Source organism: Trachemys scripta, chromosome 4, assembly GCF_013100865.1.
Source record: "Trachemys scripta elegans isolate TJP31775 chromosome 4, CAS_Tse_1.0, whole genome shotgun sequence".
Classification (NCBI taxonomy): Eukaryota; Metazoa; Chordata; order Testudines; family Emydidae; genus Trachemys; species Trachemys scripta.
Genome location: NC_048301.1, coordinates 13,548,320 through 13,567,471, shown reverse-complemented (window position 1 = coordinate 13,567,471; position 19,152 = coordinate 13,548,320). Strand labels below are relative to the sequence as shown.

The 19,152-nt window shown below is 42.2% G+C and overlaps 1 protein-coding gene across 3 annotated transcripts; it reads right to left on the bottom strand.

The window, feature by feature from the left end:
- Nucleotides 1-174: 174 nt before the first annotated feature.
- Nucleotides 175-18,385, bottom strand: PCNX4 (pecanex 4). 3 transcript variants are annotated; one of them, XM_034767250.1, is made up of 12 exons: nucleotides 18,300-18,385; nucleotides 16,599-16,717; nucleotides 11,531-12,257; nucleotides 10,675-10,854; nucleotides 10,064-10,572; nucleotides 9,081-9,181; nucleotides 8,815-8,937; nucleotides 8,203-8,566; nucleotides 4,302-4,405; nucleotides 2,645-3,696; nucleotides 2,120-2,306; nucleotides 175-1,576 (listed from the first exon to the last, which is right to left on the bottom strand). In XM_034767250.1, exons 3-12 carry the CDS (start codon nucleotides 12,217-12,219, stop codon nucleotides 1,325-1,327), a joined length of 3,561 nt encoding a protein of 1,186 aa, XP_034623141.1. In that variant the 5' UTR covers nucleotides 12,220-12,257; nucleotides 16,599-16,717; nucleotides 18,300-18,385; the 3' UTR covers nucleotides 175-1,324. The 3 variants fall into 3 exon arrangements, with proteins under 3 accessions (XP_034623141.1, XP_034623142.1, XP_034623140.1); XM_034767251.1 differs by lacking the exon at nucleotides 18,300-18,385 and adding an exon at nucleotides 17,943-18,144; XM_034767249.1 differs by lacking the exon at nucleotides 18,300-18,385 and adding an exon at nucleotides 17,631-17,867.
- Nucleotides 18,386-19,152: the final 767 nt, after the last annotated feature.

Sequence of the window (19,152 nt, the reverse complement as noted above, 5' to 3'; positions counted from 1 at the left end):
GTATTTGGAGGGTAGCTACGAATCATAAACTACTTGATCCTGTTTCACCATTCTCTCACCTTACAGACCCCACCCACCAGCCCAGATTCTTCCCTTCCTGGAGCCTGAAAGCCCTATGCCCCATAAGCTGGTTGCACCCTGGGCTGACATTCAGGACCAATATCAACCAAGCTATGAAGGGGGAAAAGAGTGTTTATTGCTTGTGAGGGCTACTCTAGAAGGGCAGCACTGGGGCTGGATAACTTGTGCACACATCTAATCAGTTTGGATGGGAGGGGATGCAGCAGGCTTGTGGCTTTCCCCTTGGCCCTGCATTGTTTAGGGGAAGGCACTTCCCCTCTCTACATAGGGGAGAAGTAATTGTCAACTGAGCCCTCTCTCTTTTTAGTAGAGTTCTGCTCAGGTAGTCAGGGTCAATAGTTCTAAATGTCTCAGCTGTCTTGGACACCAAGTCAGCAAGGACTCTACCTCCTGCTAGAAGATCTCCTTCCTATTAGTACATAGGAAAGTGGAGGAGTCTGACTGCCCTGCTGAAGGGCTTGGGCAGTCAAACAAGTTCAAGTGTAATAGCTTTACACACCTAGATTGTCCAGCTGAAGTCCAGTGCCCTGTTGCCCTCCACGGGGCAAAAGCTGGGGGTGGAATTGGGAGGGAGCTGCGGGAAGACTGCAAGGGGGAGCCCACCTGCATCCTGAACTACCCCCCTGCCTACATACAGCCTCTATAATGGTTTGTTTACACTGGAGGAGGGGAAAGCCTGGAGTAGCTAGTGTGCACTTCTATAGAAACACTCCAAGGCTTCCTTTATGAAAGGGCAGCTGGTAATACACATTAAATAAAATGATTTGAAGTTATACATTATAACAAGTTCTAAAAAAATCAAAATACATCAATATATAAAATGATCAGAATAAAAATTTCATATAAATATTCATATGTACACTTTGGTTACCAATTCTACAGTTCACTATACTACAATGAGCTGTAACCTGCCTACGAATGCAAGTCACCTGTCAAGCTATTTAACTGTTGTTGGTGCTTTTTTTTTTTTTCTTAGTGGCCAGAGCGAAGTCTCTCTTCTCTGAAGTGGAGATCAAGACGTGTGGCAGCCACACAGGGAAAGGGGCTTGGGTAGTTCCAGCAGTGAAAAAACAGATTCTAAAGTTCTTGCCTCCAGCTAGCACCCTTTCTGTGCAAATTAGGTTTCCTTGGTTTGGCAACTGCCATCCAATGCCACTCAATGAGATCTTCATATTTCTAGTTAGACAAATGCAGCATTAGTGCTTGGTTTCCTACTTACAGATAGGAAATACAAAAAAACACCTTACAACAAAGGCACATGGAGAGATGCAGATGAATAAACAGGGTAGCCAAGTGGTGGGTCTGCTGCTTGAACAGTAAGGTTTCTCAGAAGGACTGGGTGAGCTTGTATACTGTAGCGTTCTTCATCATCATTGGTAGCATACAGCAGCTCCCATGAAAGATTTGCCCATTGACCTCGGACAGCTTCGTTGTTGAGCTTCCCAACCTGCACTAACAATTCCTGAAGGGTAAGCACTCTGCCGGTGTAAACTCCCTTTGAAAGAAAAAACATTTAATTTTCAGTACACTATCTAATAGAATCAGACAAATATAAATGTTTCAGTTACAGAGCAGAAAGGGAATAGTTAGCATCATTCTGGGCACTGTCTTTTTAAAACTGCCTCTTCCATAATTTCAACAGGTGAAACTGTGGAGACTGCAATTTAACAAGTGAGACTTTAAACAGTGCAGTTCCTTGAACCAAATAATGTCACATGCACTGGTCCCTTCCCAATATTTAGTGTAAGATGAAAGGCATATAGGCCTCTACACTATGCTGTTGCATATAATTAACTAGAACTGTTGAATCTTTGATGGCTGAATGCTTGAATATCCCATGTCATAGTTAACAAATGCTGCTGCATTTGCAGAACAGCTCTCTAGCGATTTCCAGCAGTACTAATGCCAAATTTTGTCAAGCATTCACTTGTTCTTTGGATGTAAAGTTCTCTGTAAAGTCTTGGAAGTAAGACACACATTAAAATAATGAGCAGTGGAAAAAAATACATTAATGTTGCATTTTTTTCCCTCCCCTTACCATGTTAGGATCATGTCCCAAAGAAAAAAGATACGGCTTTTCCTGTAAAACTGCTTGTTGCCACTCAATATCTGATACTAAACCAATGTACCAGTCACTTTCATATTCTTCCAGATAGTTAATCAGCTCTTTGAAGTTCTCTACTGGACCCAGGCTTGCTTTGTCAACCATGAGCTTAAACGTATATCTGAAAGATGCATAACAGAATGCCTAGAGTAAGTATACACTTCAGAGAGAGGGACAAAGCACTTATCAATAGCAATGTAGCTATGATAACCCACTTACAGGTTGTTATAGTTGTTTCAGTTAGCTCAAACATTGGCACTATGGACTGATCATGGAAAATGCAAAATATTTAATTTCAGAACTAATTTGCTATACTATTTGGCAACGAATATGGTGACTTACTGTCATTTAGATAGCGAATATCTCTTCACTACATATAGTTTAAAGCCAACTCTGAAAGCACAAATGCTCTCTTCCGACAGCGTTATGCTATGTTTTATAATACACATGGCTTTTTACCTGAATGCTTTCAGTGCTAGTTGGAACAGCTCTGGTTTTCCAGTTAGCCAATCCAAACCAACACACCAGGGAATGCCACCAGTGTACGCTCTAAATACATGACTAGGAGCAGGAACTGTATTGTCTAGTCCAAACAAACCAAAGCAACAAGACAATACACCATGGACATACAACTCTTTCAAAGCTTTGTCTTTAGTAATGTCTTCAAGTAAATTGGAAGGTTTTTCTTTCAAATGAAAAAAATCCAGTTGACTCAAAACAAAATGGTACCAGTCTTCTGGAAACCTCTGCCTCATCTCATTGAGTTTGGAAGTAGGTATGGGTGCAGTTCTCCACTCTTCAGGTATGCTTAGCAACTCAGAGTAGGAGCAGCTAAATTCAACTAAAGGTAAGCGTACAACTTCCTGCTTCTTTCCTTTGTCTACAGCAGGGAGTCCAAGCACAACAGCTTTGTAGAGTTTATCTTCAGGTGCTGTCTCTTGCAGAGCACCAACTGCACTCTCCATTTCTACTGACCCTGGAACAGACAAAAGTGTTCTTTGTGCAGCTTCCAATGGCTTGGTTTCTTTTCTTTCTCTTGTTTTGCTGGGGTCAAGATCAAAAAGATCACTATCATCGGTCCAATCCGCAATTGTATCTACACTAAAGCTATCTTCATCCTTTATGGGCCTGGGTTTTTCTACTGCACTGTCAAATGCTTTGGGCTGGGTTAATGGAAATGACCCTTCTTTGTTCTTGGTTGTTTTGTCCAGCTTCTCGCACATTTTTGATTTTTTATAGCAATACTGGACAAGTATCCATACAAGCACTTTAAGGAAATCATCTTTCAGTTGCTTTAAGTTCTCATGTGAATCAATGATTCCAGACAAGACATTCCTGGCATCAGAATACAGTCTCACAGGTAGAGCAGTACAAGGGGTTAAAATATTTCCAAAATGATGATTGAGAGAGAAAGTCTCTGCATGCTCCTGGTGTTCAAAGGCCATTTCAAAAACTTCATCCACTCTGTGTGCTTCAGCAGTGTGGCAGGAAGTTTCCTGCAATTCTAGCCCCTATAGCACAAATGGAAACAAGTCATCTTTGCTCTTTGGCCGAATAAGCAATGCTAACAAATGCTATTTTCTTGTATTAAAAATTATTCCCAGCAATTGAAGACACACTTCTATTCCTAATATTTCTGGCATCAATGAAGCTAAGGGTTTTTTTTTTATATAGCACCCATCATACAATCTAAGATGGACTACAGACATTAAATACAGACACGATAAATCTGAACTTTCTTTAGAACCTTGCATTTTATTTGCCATGTTACCTTTGCCCCTTACAGATCAACCGTATACGGTTATTTTTACAAAAGATGTCTTGAGCCACAGGACGAGTGACACAGTAGTTCTGTACTTGCTAATCTAGTAGTCCCCACCCCCCAACTTCTTCTAAGTCATAACTTGCTTATGTGCTTCAGATTGTTTCAAATGTATTATTACGGACTTAATGGTGCAACACAAAAGATCCTATCAGTTGCAAAACTAAATTAGCTACACACTCAGAATATATTAACCTTATGTAATGTGTTATTTGTGCTATTACAGGAAGTTACACAAAAACAAATGTGTGTTTCCCCAAAACATGACTAGGTAAGTTTTCAGTAAATATTCACCTTAATATTAACACAGCAGTATGTGAAGCCTCTTTCTAGTACTAATATCCACATCAGTCTGTCCTGAAAACGGCACAAGTAGTGTGATCCAGGTAAAGACAGACCTAAAAAAGATGCAGAAAAAGTTAACTTTTACTGTTGGATTCTGTTGATTAAGGTTTCTTCTGTACATTGAGGAAACCATTGCAAAGACGCTCTTGTATGAAATAGTTTGTGGCCTGTGATGTCCTTGCAACAGCCAAGCACATTTACACAGCAACAATGATCCTGCCAGAACCAGTCTGGGTTGGCCAAGCACAGCACAGGTGTTGCTTCAGTGAATTCCTGGCTTCTTGATGTACATATCCCATAATGCCCGCAACCGTTACTAGCTGGAGCTTGGGGGCAATTTGCCAGTATGAGGCATTGCCTTGTGAATGGGGTTAGAATGTCCAGCAGAACTAAGGCAGCTGCAATGCTTGTGGTTTCCTCTTGCAATATGAAGGAACTACTGTAGACTACACTGGTTGAGCTGGAGACCTATTCCTCGATGTTACAACCAGAACTTGTAAAACATCTTGAAATATTTGGTGAATTTGTGTACACAGAGAGCTTGCCAAGCACTGCTTTTTGCCATACTTTCTTCGGTATAGATTGAGCCTTTGTGCATTAGCGTCCACAACTTTACTTAGATTATGGACTGCTGCTTATATTAAACTACCTTGTGTCAGGTCAAGAATAGAAACCAAAGCAAGTAAGGTGCAAATCTGGATCCAAATACTGTGTCCAGAACAATGACTACAGTACATTCTGAAACACTTAGGTAGTGTAAATAGAAATGATGAGGCAAGCTGGGAAAACTTAGTGGAAACCAAGTTAATTTTCTTGCCTACAGGGTTACGTATATACATAAGCTGTATAATACTACTACAATGCACATCTATAGAACCGTTCAGCAGAGCATCTCAAAGTGCTTTCCAAACATTAATTCAGCGTCATGACAGCCTTATGAGATGTTAACCTCTTTACAACAGGCAAATGAAGTAAGTGGCTTGGTCCAAGATCAGTTGAGTCTTGGGCAGAGCAAGAAACAGAACTGTGGGGCATGAAGACAGAGGGAGCCACAGATAAAATAAGTGAGAAACAGCAAAGGAGTGCAAGGTACTTAAAATACTCCAAAAGGAAGGTGGGAATGGGATGAGAGAGAAATACAGGAAAGGGGGCAGACTTCTTAAAATGTAGGATCATGTTTCTTCTATTACTCCCTGTATCCTGAAGATTAGACAGAGGAAGGCATGCCTTGCAACTTTTTTCATTAATTCACAATGTTTTTTTGCAGCAGCAATGAGTTCTGGAAGGAGTCATATCCAGCATTTCTCAGCCAATAGAAAGCTCCTATGATTTCTTGCTTTTGTGAAAAATCAGTTTGTACACAAAAGGGAATTCAGAGACTCCCCCAGCAGCAGAGGGTCAGGCTGCAGGGAAGAGGAGGAGGAAGAAACTAAATTGTGTAATTCAAGGAGCACTGTTCAACAGAATAACTAAACATTTAAAAGAGTTCTTTTTGGCAGTCGTTCCCTGCATAGCACACCCACGGATATCAACCGGAGTTCCACACGTGTATGACTGCGGAATTAAAATGTTAAAAAAGAAGAGTCTTCCAGCCAACAGACCCCATATTAGCCCTCATCGCTATGAGTCTCTAATCACTGTCGTACATCATATTTTTGTTAGCGGAGAGTGAAGAAGAGAACAATAACCGAGTAAGACTTCATACATGGGCTCCCAATTTCTAAATTAATAAACGTGCATCCAAGTACCATTAAGACATGCTTTTGTAATACACCACCTCCATAGCTGATCATTACTTACTCAGTTGGAAGGGAAAAACTTCTGCAAGACAATTGCATTTTTGTCTAAATTACCTGATTCGTAAGAGAGTTTGGGAATGCTTAAGTCATCCTTTATCTATTTAAGACTTTTCTAAAGTGCCTGTCACCACAGTCCCCAAGCACTGATTTATTATAGTTTTAATAATAATAAGCTGTGCTTCTATGGCATTTTTATTTAAGGATCTCAAAATGTTTTATAAATATCAATTAAACCTCAATCCACCTGTGAGGTATTATCATGCCTGCTTTACAGATGCTTAAGCAGATGTTAAGGCCTAAATTTTGCAAGTGTACCCATTTTTGGATGTCCCACATGAAACTCTAACAGACTAATTTTCAGAGGTACTAAGCACCCACAGCTCCAATGGAATTTGCTGTTCCTCAGCACCACTAGGAAGAAAAATCAGGCCCTAGATATCAAATTGGGTACCTCAAAAAACCCCGAGGCAACCAAAATTAGTAGGCATTTGAAAATTAAGGGATAAATGACTTGCACATGTCAAGTTAGTGGCAATGCTAGCACTTAAAAGTCCTGAAGTCAAGCTCACTGCTTTAGCCAGTAGATTGCTCTCCCTCCCACAGAAACATCACATTGCTTTCCTCTACTCTCTGTTTAGATCTAAGAGGATGATGGTAAACTTGCTATCTAACTGATTTCCTTAATTCAGGCCTTAGATTACAGTCAGCTGTCACTTCTCCAACACATCTGTGATATTCCAAAACAGGACAATGCTTGTTTGCTGCCAGTACATTGCTCATTTGCATCCTCACTCCCGTTCACATCATCTTTGACTTGTACAGTGAATTTTAGTTTCAGAATATTGTAAAATACAAATCAGTAAAACCAGCCATTAGGTTATAGTTAAAATAACCTTATATTCTACTGTGCTAATAAAGTGCACTTTCTTGCTACCATTTTTGCAAAGATTATTTTAAAATTTGGGCTGTCAAAGCTACTAAAAATCCTCTCTGTAGTTTAGACTTTTATTTTAAATTAAAATAGTGGCAATAGAAGTATTGTCGCTTCATGTTAAAATGATCTGAGATCCTGACATGATCTCTTGCCTGGAGATGTCCATTCAAAGATTATCCCTTTAAAAAGCACGTAATTTTTTCTATTTTTAAAAAAATATTGAATCTGAGGCATGAGTGCCACAACACTGCACTTTCGTAGTAGCAATAAGGAAGATGTTCTCTTATTTACTGGCTGAGTGAACTGGGAGAGGGGATTCTCCTTTTGTGGGGAAGCTTCCGATAATTACTTTAAGTCTCTTCAGCCCTCGTACCAAAACCATCGCATAGGGCCATTGACAAAAGTTTCTGCATTTATCTCTTCATCCGAGAAAGAGTGAATGAAGTTAGATTTAATTACCTTTGAGTGTTAAGATGCCTCCCTTACTAGCCATTAGTGTAAGACAGCAGAAGTAAATACTAATAACTTATCAGTGGGGCAACATGCTCTTGATTATTCTGGTTATGTATGCCAAGTGTTTCTCAAAATTTCTTGCAATTTCAGCAATTATGTTTGGCGGAGAAAAAAATCTTGGTTTTTGTTTTCTTTTAGTATAAATAAATACATGCCACAATCGTTGGTAAAATTGTAAGGCCAGAAGGGACCGTTATGATCCTCTAGCCTCATTTCCTACATAACATAGGCCACAGAATTTTACCTAGTGGTTCATGTATTAAGCCCACAGATTTCAGTTAAGCCTAGGTAGATCTTTTAGAAAGACATCCTCTCTTGTTCAATATAAGGAATGCCAAGTGCAACATAGTTTTGCCACCACTGTGTCATTGTATTAAATCATAGCATTCTCTATTAAGAGAATACAGCAAGGTCAGAAACCACCCATTTTTTTCTTAGCTGAATAAGCCCTGAAACACTGCACTGTAAGTTTTAATCTAGGTAGTAAGCGCATTTATTTAACGTAGAGGTTACAAATCACAATGTTCTCCAATAGAGGCTACACAGATTAAAGAATTTAACTATATTATCTGCAAATTATTTTATACAGCTACAGTTTACCTACCTAGACTACCAGATGCTAGTGCAGACTGCAGTGCAGCGGCCAAACTTGGAACCACCTGCTGATAGTACATGGTATCTGAACAAACGCATGCTGTTGCACCCACAGGTCCAGGCCAGCTTCGGATAGGTCTAGGAAACCCAATCAAAAATATTGGTAGAGTGAAGAGCGGCAGCATGGGGGAAGAAAGTAGTGCAGAGACAGCTATGAAGGCCAATACAATTGGGAAGAAAACAATGTTGAGTGTTATTAAGGTGGCTGTAGATTTCCGACGTTGCTTTTTCTCTGTCCATGATGTCACGAGAACAGCTACAGCAAACTGCAGTTTTGAGATCAACTGAAGTAATCGATCCCGAATGACACCAGCCTGTTGAGATACATACAATAATCAAATATTTTTCTTAGGTATCTGGTCACATTCAGCATTGCTAGAGCTCTTTCAGGTTTACATAGTTTTATTTAGTACACTTAACATTAATTATTAAACCAAGAGAAAATCCATGTCTACAGAGTTTCCATCTCCATAGCCATAAGCCCTGAGCCCTAATTTTGGAAGAAGTGGGCAAGAAAAGAATAGGATGCAATATCTAGCTGCTTAATTAAAATTAGGTTTACCAGTAAGAGTCTGATTCCTGTATCAAGGCTTCTGTTCCACCACACATCTGTATTAAATAGCAACATCTGCACTATCGATACAATCACCATCTCCAACAGGGCATTCTCTGTATTTTGCCAAACCTAAAACAGAGACTGATTATTTGTTGTACCAAGCATCTGCCCCTTCTCCCTCTTCTTGACCTGGAGTATTTCTTCCAAGTCACTTCTTATTTCTTTTGGAAAAATTTCTACAAGGTAATAAATTAGAAAAAATTAAAAATTACCATTCTAAAGGTTCTTGTGAATCCAATGCAAATAGATACTGAATGAAGACTTTGTAGGGAACTGTCTAATGAAAGAAATGCTATCATAGCAAATGGAGACACTGCAATTAAAAAAAAAAAGAAAACACGAGAGAAACATCAATGTTTTTTCTTTGCAATGTCTACCAAAGTCCATAAATTGGCTCCAGATCCTGCAGTGAGCTCACTGCAGAATGGAAATCTTAGTTTGTAACTGGGAATTGCCACTACTAAACCAGTAATTTTTTTCGTGAACTTCCCTATCCCCCTCAAAAAAAAAAATAAATAAAAAATAAAAAAGGTTAAAATTAGGTGGCATTTTAACACAAAGGGCCCATTCCTGCAAGCACTTACGCCCATGCTTAACTTGTGATTAGTCTCTCTGAAGTTAATGGGAATACTCAAACGAGTGAAACGTGTGAATAAGCACTGCAGGATTATGTCCCAAAACTGGTAGATCAACACAAACAAACTCAATCTGGGCCAAATTTTGGTTCCATAGAAGAGAGTGGAAAATGTGCTATTGACTTCAATGGAAGTAGGATTAGACCTTTAATTAGGAAGTTGCAAGTAACAAATATTTTGACTGACTTCCAGGGTCAAAACAGTTTTCTTTTAGAACTATTTTATCGAAGTTACAGCAAAGATTTTCAAAAAAGTGACCAGTGATTTTTGGGTTCCAAACCTACACTCCTTAAAAGGGGCTGGTTTTCAGAAAGCATGGAGCACCCACACTCTGAAAGTCAGTCCCTCAAATTGAGCATCCTAAAATTCATGCACCCTAGATCACTAGTCACTTCTGAAAATCTGAATCCATTAATTGTGTATACAAGGCTAAAAGTAAAACTTCAATGAAAACGTTAAGCCATTTAAATCTTCTTAGCACATACATTTTAACTCGCATAGAGAAATGTTATTGCCATGTTTTAATCCTCTTACATATAGTATATAGAAGGAATTCCTACCTAGTGTTAGTAAAATCCTTCTGACAACACCAATTTTCATAAGCCTTCTTTGCGTCTCCATGAACACCGTCACAGTCCTGACATCCTTTGGATAAAAAGGGTTTCGGAAGATTCCAAACAAGTACACTCCCTGAATCTCTCTAAGAAGCCACAGAACTATAAGTAATATGATCAGAATGTAACTCACTATAGCCTGGGGACTGGCTTTGGAAAATGCTGAAAAACCAGCAAAGTGATGCAGCAAGCTGGCTTCTATGAGAGCCAATGTCAAGACAGTCAAATAGAAAAAGAATTCCCTCCACACAAAGTGTATCCTAGGACCACTGGACTTAGACTTGTTGGAAGCTAAATGGCTGATCATGGTGTGCTTGAAGGCTAGACCAATCTCACTTAGGTTAAGACTGAGTATGAACCCAAATCCAGTCATGAAGAGGACCACACCAACTGTGCTGGGAATGAAATACGATGCTATAGCTGTTCCAGCAGAAATGAGAAACATTACTAACAACCTGAAAAGGAAAGAAAGAAAGAAAAAAAAAAAGATTTGAATGAAAAGAAAATAGGTTATAAACTACAATGGTATATTTGATCATTATGTCAATAAAATTTACCTTGTATTACTTGACATGGGTGAACCTCCTAGGCCAAACTCCAACACTTGTTCCATTCCCCATAGAAAAAGTGCATCAAGTGGGGGCAGAATCCCCAATGCCCATAAAAATGGCAAAAACAGAAATATGATGTGCAAAATCTGGTTTGTCTGTTCTAAAACTGGTATGTTAACAGTAAACCTGGATGAAAAAGGAAATGTATTTGACTCCTATGAAAGGAAGATACTGTATGTATAGATGCAGTTCAAGTTTAACACACACGATAAATCCAGAAGTATAAAAGTTGTGTATCCCATATTCAAATGTCAGAATATAGTCAGACTTTATTTTTGTGTTTTTGGGTTTTTTTAAATATACTTAAATTAATGCCTGGACATTATCAGACTGACAACAACTAGAAGCCCAAAGATTGAATCCAGATCTAAATGTTTCAGAAGTTCAGTGTTTGGATCTATAATTCCAAATCAGGCCTATCTCTAATTTAAAAGTACTGTATTTGGTATAAATTATTTTAAGATATTTAAAAGCTGTAAAAATATATTGCTTGATAACTGATCCTTAAAAGGACAGTGAGGTAAACAGTTACTTCCAATAGTACTGAATTTAAGACTGAGGGTGACCATTTTAACTATGCTAACCTTATAACTTCTCAGTCTCCCACCTAACTTTTCTTAAAAGCTATTAAGTTCTTAATTTTCCATAAAGGCAAAATAAAAGCATTAAGTTCTATTGTATATTTTTCCAACTGACTGACATCTCTAATACAAATCTTTCAGGAAAGTTATTTCATAGCATCTACCAACAAACTGCATACATAAGCCAACATTACAGTTATATAAACATTTTAGAAGTTTACCTGTGTGCAAGATCCACTGCAATAAAGACAAAAATATAGAACGGTCTCATCAGAGCAGTAATTTCATAAGTATCCAGTGCTTGAAAAGTAGCTGTCTCTGTAGCTGTGTTTATGATTAAAGAATATTCTCCTATACAAATAGTTACCCATCCAAACACAAAGATCACAACAGTTCCTCCAATGTTACTATACAGCAAGGTTATTCTGTTTGGCAGCAAATACCAAGTTCCCAACCCACACATTACCCCAGCAAGAAAGGAATGAAAAACAGTGTTGACTATATATTTCTTGCCTGGAATAATAAATTTAACTGTCTCTGAACCCACACAGCTGGAAAATTCATACTCATCTTCATCCCTTAGGGTATTCTGAATTTGCATTCTTTCTACTGTCACTGTTTTCTGTCTTGCATACAGATTTGTCATCTGGAGAATAAGTGCTGTAACAAGCATCAGTCCTCCTGAAAGTGCTGCAGTGTAATAGTCTTTCATAATGTCTAACTGATACAAAAGTGTTCCTATTCCTCCCAAAACCCATGGTGTCAGGAAAAGAATGATCTGATTCACATATATGTAAGGAGGCGCACAATAGCCCAATTTAAATCGGGGACCACCCAAAACAGTCTGTGGAAAGCGCTTCAAGAAGAACTCCTGTTTGTAATCATTCAGGAGAGGTACATCTGGACCCATTCTTATTACTCAGGAAACTTGGATGAGTCCCATCTTCCCTGTAGCACAACAACAGCAGATAAAGAAAAATAAGGTAGTGTTACTAAATGCCACATTCAAAACTTCATAAGTAGGCAATAAAGGTAATTGTTTTGTCCTGTTTTCATTTGTAAAATCATATGGAATTCTCATGTTGTTAATTTCAGTAGACATCTTCTATCCTATTTGCAGAATACACTGAACTTTAAGGACTATAAGTAAACTGTTAAAATGGGGAAAAAATTTACAACATATTTTAAAATACAGAATATACTGACCATTGCAGAACTTATGTGAAGAATTATAGGGCTAATTTAACATGGCCTCTACTCTTTGCAGTTAATAAAATGAATTGTTTACCCTCACGACAGAGCACTTGTCTAGAATTGAAATTTACATCTAGCCCCATTCCAACTTATGATTTAAGCCTCGATCCCCCAAGGACTTCCAACTTGGAGGCCACCCATGTCCAGGAGGAACCCCATCGATTTCAGTGAGGACCCACATGCGTACAGAGGTTCCACATCGAGTTCCTTGTAAAATTAGGGCTGTCTAGATCGGGGTTGGCAACCTTTGGGAAGTGGTGTGCCAAGTCTTCATTAATTTAAGGTTTCGCATGCCAGACCGGCAGCGCGGGCAGCAGATGGAACCCCAGACCGGCAGCGGGCTGGGCCGCTCATCCTGCTGCCGGTCTGGGGTTCTGTCCGCCATAGGGTCCTGGCTGCCAGCTCTGCTCAACCCGCTGCCAGCTCGGGTTCTGTCCATCCAAGCCAGCAGCGGGCTGAGGAGGGCCAGCGGCTGGGACCCCAGCTGGCAAGGGGCTAGTGGCCAGGACCCCAGAGCGGCAGTGGGCCGAGAGGCTCATCCCGCTGCTGGTCTGGGGTTCCGTAATCCAAGCTGGTAGTGGGCTTAGTGGGGCCGGCGGCCAGAACCCTGGCTGCCAGCAGCGTGCCACTAAAAATCAGCCCGCGTGCCGCCTTTGGCACGCGTGCCGCAGGTTGCCGAGACCCCTGGTCTAGATCAAACATATAACATCTTAACTGTAAAATATATATATATATATATATATATTATATATATATAGGCATCAAAGCCCTTTTCAGTTACCCTGATACTTAGGAGCCCTACTCATTGAGCAGGACCCAGTTGTGCTCAGCACTTCATAAACATAGAACAAAAAGATGGCTCTTGCCCGAAGAGCCTGCAATCAAAGTATAAGATAAGAGACAGATGCGGAAGTACAAGTAAACAATGCGACAAAATTGGTCAGCATGATGGACAGTGGCCTCAGCACACCACTAGCCTAATTGTTTGCCATCCCTACAAAAACACTGACAACAAGAGTTTTAAGGAGTACAATGAGGTAGCTTTGTAGATGTTTATGGGGCGCTCCATGCAACAGAGAGGGACAGCATGGGAGAACGCACAAGGTGCTTGTTTGAAAATTTAATAAGTAGACAATGAATGTTATTGGCTGACATACCCACTTCCCCATCTGCAATGCGGGAGAAAAAAATTGAAGACCTAATTGTAACAGGCACAACATGTATTCAGCATATGCTTGTTAATTATATGAATGAGCAAGTCCAGCAAACCATCTACAGGGTTGTTGCTTCCATTTGGATTTTTTCAGGGCCAACTGTGAATGTAGGTAGACCTCCAAAAGGAATGATTACTCAAGGGGTAGGGAAACTTAATGGAGAGTATCTTTGTACTCTACAAACATAATGATATAAATGTATGTTTTGCTCTCTTTCTGATCACAGAAGCAAGGATCTAGAGGCAACAGATGGGAGTACTCAGTCTGAGGGCCTGGATAGAGAACAGGACTCAGAAAAAACTACTGTGTAGCGACTCACTAGTTTTGTTTTAAATAAAGTACCTGTGGATGTAGCTAGACGATTTAATGCAGAAAGTGTTTTATACTAGTTACCTTCTATCTGACAAGTAAACTGCACCCTATTTTTAACAGCACTACAGGTGTAGTGAGAAACAAATGTGCTAAGGCCACTGACATGTATCCTCTCATTACTATATTTAGTACTTGTAAGTGCTTTAGTGCACAATGTACAGTTTACATTCACCAAGGAAACAGTCACATGGTCTGCAAGCATACACTGGGTATCACAACATTCCGTCAGAAATAATGGAAATGAGAGGCACCAAGATACTCTAAATTAGTGTTACTGGCCAATAATTGGCATTTTCTCTAAAAGATATTAGGCTAAATCAAGACATAATACTCAGTAATAAAATGTAGAGCCATGAGGTACTGTTGATCTGCTGCCCTTATAACACAGAGCACTCTCTACATAGTACTGTACATTTCTTTCTTCTGTTGTAACTTTGCTTGTTGTGGTGTTACTTGCATTCTCTTGCAACTGAGGTGAAAACAGCAATCATATCTGAAAGCAACTAAAATGTAATGTGAAAATACTGCCAATCATATAGATATAGGATAGGGCATTCATTACAAACAGTTCTACAGTTTGTAAATGCAATATGGACACACCCTAGTAAAAAGGTTCAAAAAGTACATTAAAAAAAAAAAAAGGACATTCTAAGCTTGCTCAGAAATCACCGGAACTTTATAAATAAAATTAAATAGCATGTTTTAAAGCTGTGTGTCAACAGTGCCAGGTTAAAAAGAGTTTGATATCTGAAAAATTGTGGGGGCATGTAAAGGAGAGAAATTCAGTTTTAAAGGAAACATAAATCAAAGGTAAAGTTTTACTTTTTTTTTTTTTTTAAATAAAGTTTCCCTGGCAGCTGTGATTTTACTATTTTCCCACAGTGTTATTATTTGTTTCAAGTTTATTCTGCATTCTTGTTTCTAAGTATATATTTGCTAAAACATAAACAAAATATTAACCAATAAAACATATTTAACAGTGTTTTATTTGTTAAATAAACTTATTTTCACACCAAGGTCTGCATAAATAATAGACATACTTGCATAAAATTTAAAATCTATGTGTGTAAACAACACAGTCCTCCTACCCGAGTGCAATGCAAAACAGAAACATTGTAAGGCACTATAAAAAAACAATAAACAAATTTATAAGAGAAATCAGAGACTTAAGCCCAACAAATATGGGAAACCATGTAATCTTAAATATCTCTGACCTCTGAATTGATAAATATGTTGGTGCCAAATCTTCAAACAGGAGGTTACGTACGTATAGTTACCTCTGCACATGTCCCAGCAAAAGTAACTGTTTGCCGGATCTACCCTTAGTTTGCATTTCTGAAGTATGTGGACAGTTCTAGGCTGACCACATTGCCTGGTTACCCTGCTGGCCTGGGTGACAACAGTCACATCAAACATAAGCTACCTTTCTTCACTTTCAAAGCCCTTCATGGCCTAACTCCAACCTACCTATTTTCTCTCTTTCATTATTGAAGCATCAACTTCCACCTCTGATCAGCCCATGATGTAATTTGTTAAACTGTCAAACAAGCACCATTGTGTTTTCTTCCATGCTGTCCCTCATCTGGGAGAAGCATCCCACAAAATAGCTGCAAAGCTACCTCATTAGTGTCCTTTGCTGGGATGCCTACAAAAACACTGACAATAGCTAGGCCACTGAAGTGCTAATACCACTGCCTATCATACTCATCAATATTGTCTCAATGTTTCCTTGTACTCCCCCAACCTATATCCATCTGTTGTCCCTTGTCTTATACTTTGATTGTAAGATCTTGGGGGGGGGGGGGGGGGGGGGGGTTGCAGCTTTTTGTTCCGTTTGTACTAGCACAATGGGCTCCTAGGTACTACTACAATACAAACAACAACAATCGGACATAACCAGGGTAGTTCTACACCTATATTTCTGAGGTTGCTTATATCATCCCCATTACCCAATAGTATCTGAACACCATTAAATCTTTTAACGTGTTTATCCTCACAATATCCCCCTGAGGTAGATATGTGTTATCCTTGTGTAATTTTACAGATGGAGAACAGAGGCACAAAGAGACTTGACCAAAGTCACATAGGAAGTTATTGGTGGAGTCAGGACATGAACCCTAATCTCCCAAGCTAGTGCCCTATGTATGAGACCATCCTTCCTCTACAGGGCTTAGATCGTTAAGTGCAGCTTTAAATTTCTTGGAGAGGTTGAAAGGGTGAGGTGGATGAATGCCTACTTCTAATATTTCACAGCAAAACATAGGATTATATTTGTATAATTTTAATTTTTTAAATTATGTCATATAAGGCTTTGGGGTTATTTAAAAGTTATCTGCTTAGTACAAGTCAGGCCACAATACTCAACACCTCTCATCACATGAAACTATTAGTCAGTAAGATCAACCAACCATAAACAAACAAATAAATACAAAAATAAGCACACCCTTACCCCAAGCAGAGTTTTAACCCTGAGAGACTTCATGAAGTTCACCAAGGACTTAATTACTGCTATGAAATGTTCATAGAAGGTGCTCAGCTATCATGATGAGGGGGTGGCAATATAAAACCCTAAAATCAGAAGTAGATTTTGTACTTGGATTAGCAACTGATCATGACAATTTTGGAAGACTGTTATCTAACACTACAGCTCCATATCTGCATACAAACAAACCTCGTGTCAGATCAAGGGTCACCTACAAATTGCACAGCCTTTGTACTAAAAACTAAGAAAGATAAGGTCAAGTTTGTTTTAGTTGAAGTGCAAGGCCCAGGGTATATCAACACCTTAGTCCTAGGGCCAGCATTCACATCCAGGGCCGGCTCCAGCGTTTTTGCTACCCCAAGCGGCGGAAAAAAAAAAATCCACAATAGGTGGCACTTCAGCAGCAGCTCTACCGCTGCCGCTTCATTCTTCAGCGGCAATTCGGCAGCAGGTCCTTCTCTCCAAGAGGGACTGAGGGACCCGCCTCCGAATTGCCACCGAAGAGCCGGATGTGCCGCCCCTTTTGTTGGCCGCCCCAAGCACCTGCTTGCTGCGCTGGTACCTGGAGCCGGCCCTGTTCACACCCCCCTCTCAGCTCCCACAGCAGCATCCCAAATGTCCTTTGGGGAAGGCACTGTCTCTTTGTTCTGCGTTTGTACAGCACCTAGCGCAACAGGCTCCTCATCCAGGAGTGGGTGCCCTGCCAAGGTCTGCAGTAGCCACCCAACCAGGGACACGGCCCCCACAAACCCTGGCACTTTCAGGCTCTGGAATCAGCCCTGGGGCTTGGCCCCAGTGGAGATTGAGGCCGGACACCCCAGCTCGGCCTCGGGGGGCCGGTGAGCCTGACACCCCAAGCTGCTCAGAGCCTCCCTCACTCCCCGCCCAGCTCCTTTGAGGGTCCCCGGGCGTGGGGAGCGCTCCACCAGGGGCTTAGTCCTGAGGGCAGCAGGCTGGGGGCAGCGCAGCCCGACCAGCGCCCCCTGGGAAGCCGCGTACCTGGGGGCACCGCGGGCTGCCCGGCGTCGGAGCCCCAGCAGCGGCTCGCGGGCCCAAATCCCCCCCGTTGGTTTCCACAGGGAACCTAACGGAGGCGGGCACCGCCCGGCGGGGGAATCCCTCCCACTCCGCCTAGGCCGCTGCAGCGAAGCGGGGGCGCGGGGTACAGACGCGGCGGCGGCAGGGGCCGCTCTCGCTCTCCTGTCTCCGCGGCGGCGGCGGCAGCAGCGCTGGCTGCGGGTCTCCCGGGCGTCCGGCCCCGCGCGCTGACGGAGGGAGCTGCGTCCCCCTCCCCCCGCCGCCACCACTCACAGCCGCCGCCATTTTCCCGCCTGACGCAGCCCTGGGTCCCGGGAACCGGCCCTGCCTGCCGCGGGTAACGGCCCGGGGCCGCCTGCTGCACGCGCCGCAGCTTGGCGGCCGCGGGGGCTAGTTCCCGGCTGGGTCTGTACAAACAGCGGCTCCTGCGCGCGGGCGGTGTTTGTGGGGCCGCCACGGGGCTCTGCTGCTCCTCTGCTGATGTTGGGCACAAGGGGCAGGGGCCTGACTCTGCCTTCGCCCCGTGCGGGGGGATGGATCCCCCGAAGGACACCGGCGGGCTGAGAGGGGGGGTTGATGGGGGTGGTGGGCATTGCCTGCTGCCCTGCCTTTGCCATTCCTTCTCCTCACCTTATTTAGTCGTAATGTCCGTTGAGGCTCACTGCAGCCGCAGAGCAGGCGTCCCAACCAAGCCCTGGTCACTCTTAACACGTCGTTTGTTCCCGCCTCACACTGAAGGCACCGATAGACCCACCGGTAGCATCTTGGGGCCCCGCTCATGAGTTCGGGTCACATTGTGCTAGGCTCTAGATCAGGGGTTCTCAAACTTCATTGCAGGGCGACCCCCCTTCGGACAACAAAACTTACCGCATGACCCCAGGAAGGGGGACCGAAGCCTCAGCCTGCCCGAGCCAGGCTACCCCGGGGCAAGGGGAAGCCTGAGCCTCGCTGCCCCTGGTTGGGTGGAGCAAAGCTGAAGCCCAAGGGCTTTAGCCCCAGTCAGGGGGGCTGTAACCTGAGCCCTGCTGCCTGGCGCTGAAGCCCTTGGGCTTTGACCCCAGTGGTGGGGCTTGGGCTTCGGTCCTGGACTCCAGCGGGTCTAAGTCAGCCCTGGCAACCCCATTAAAACAGGGTCGCGACCCACTTTGGGGTCCTGACCCACAGTTTGAGAACCACTGCACTAGAGCATTGCAACCTGACTACAGGGATTGGGCCAGCTCTGAAAACAACCCAATCCTCTCAGGCTCAGGTTGGCTCTGATCTTCTCTTCCTGCCCAGGAGTTTGGTGTGGTGGCAATTGCGTGCCCTGCTCTTGCTAGCCACCCCCTGCGCTGTGTGCATTATGGAGTTAGCTTGCCAATGAGTCACAACATCTCTCATTCCACAGTGAGGTGACAGCAATGGCCAATGGGGGGAGGGAAGGGCCATACAGGCGCTGTCACGCCAGCCCCAGGGGCAGGCGGTGACCAGAGACATATCGTGA

What these genes read in the sequence shown, in the direction of transcription:
- PCNX4 (XM_034767250.1), bottom strand. Translation starts at nt 12,219, where the DNA reads ATGGGTCCAGATGTACCTCTCCTGAATGATTACAAACAGGAGTTCTTC. An exon ending in GCAGTGGATCTTGCACACAG is followed by an intron (nt 10,855 to 11,530) that starts GTAAACTTCTAA and finishes TTTTTCATCCAG; the next exon opens with GTTTACTGTTAACATACCAG. An exon ending in TGGGACATGATCCTAACATG is followed by an intron (nt 1,577 to 2,119) that starts GTAAGGGGAGGG and finishes TTTCTTTCAAAG; the next exon opens with GGAGTTTACACCGGCAGAGT.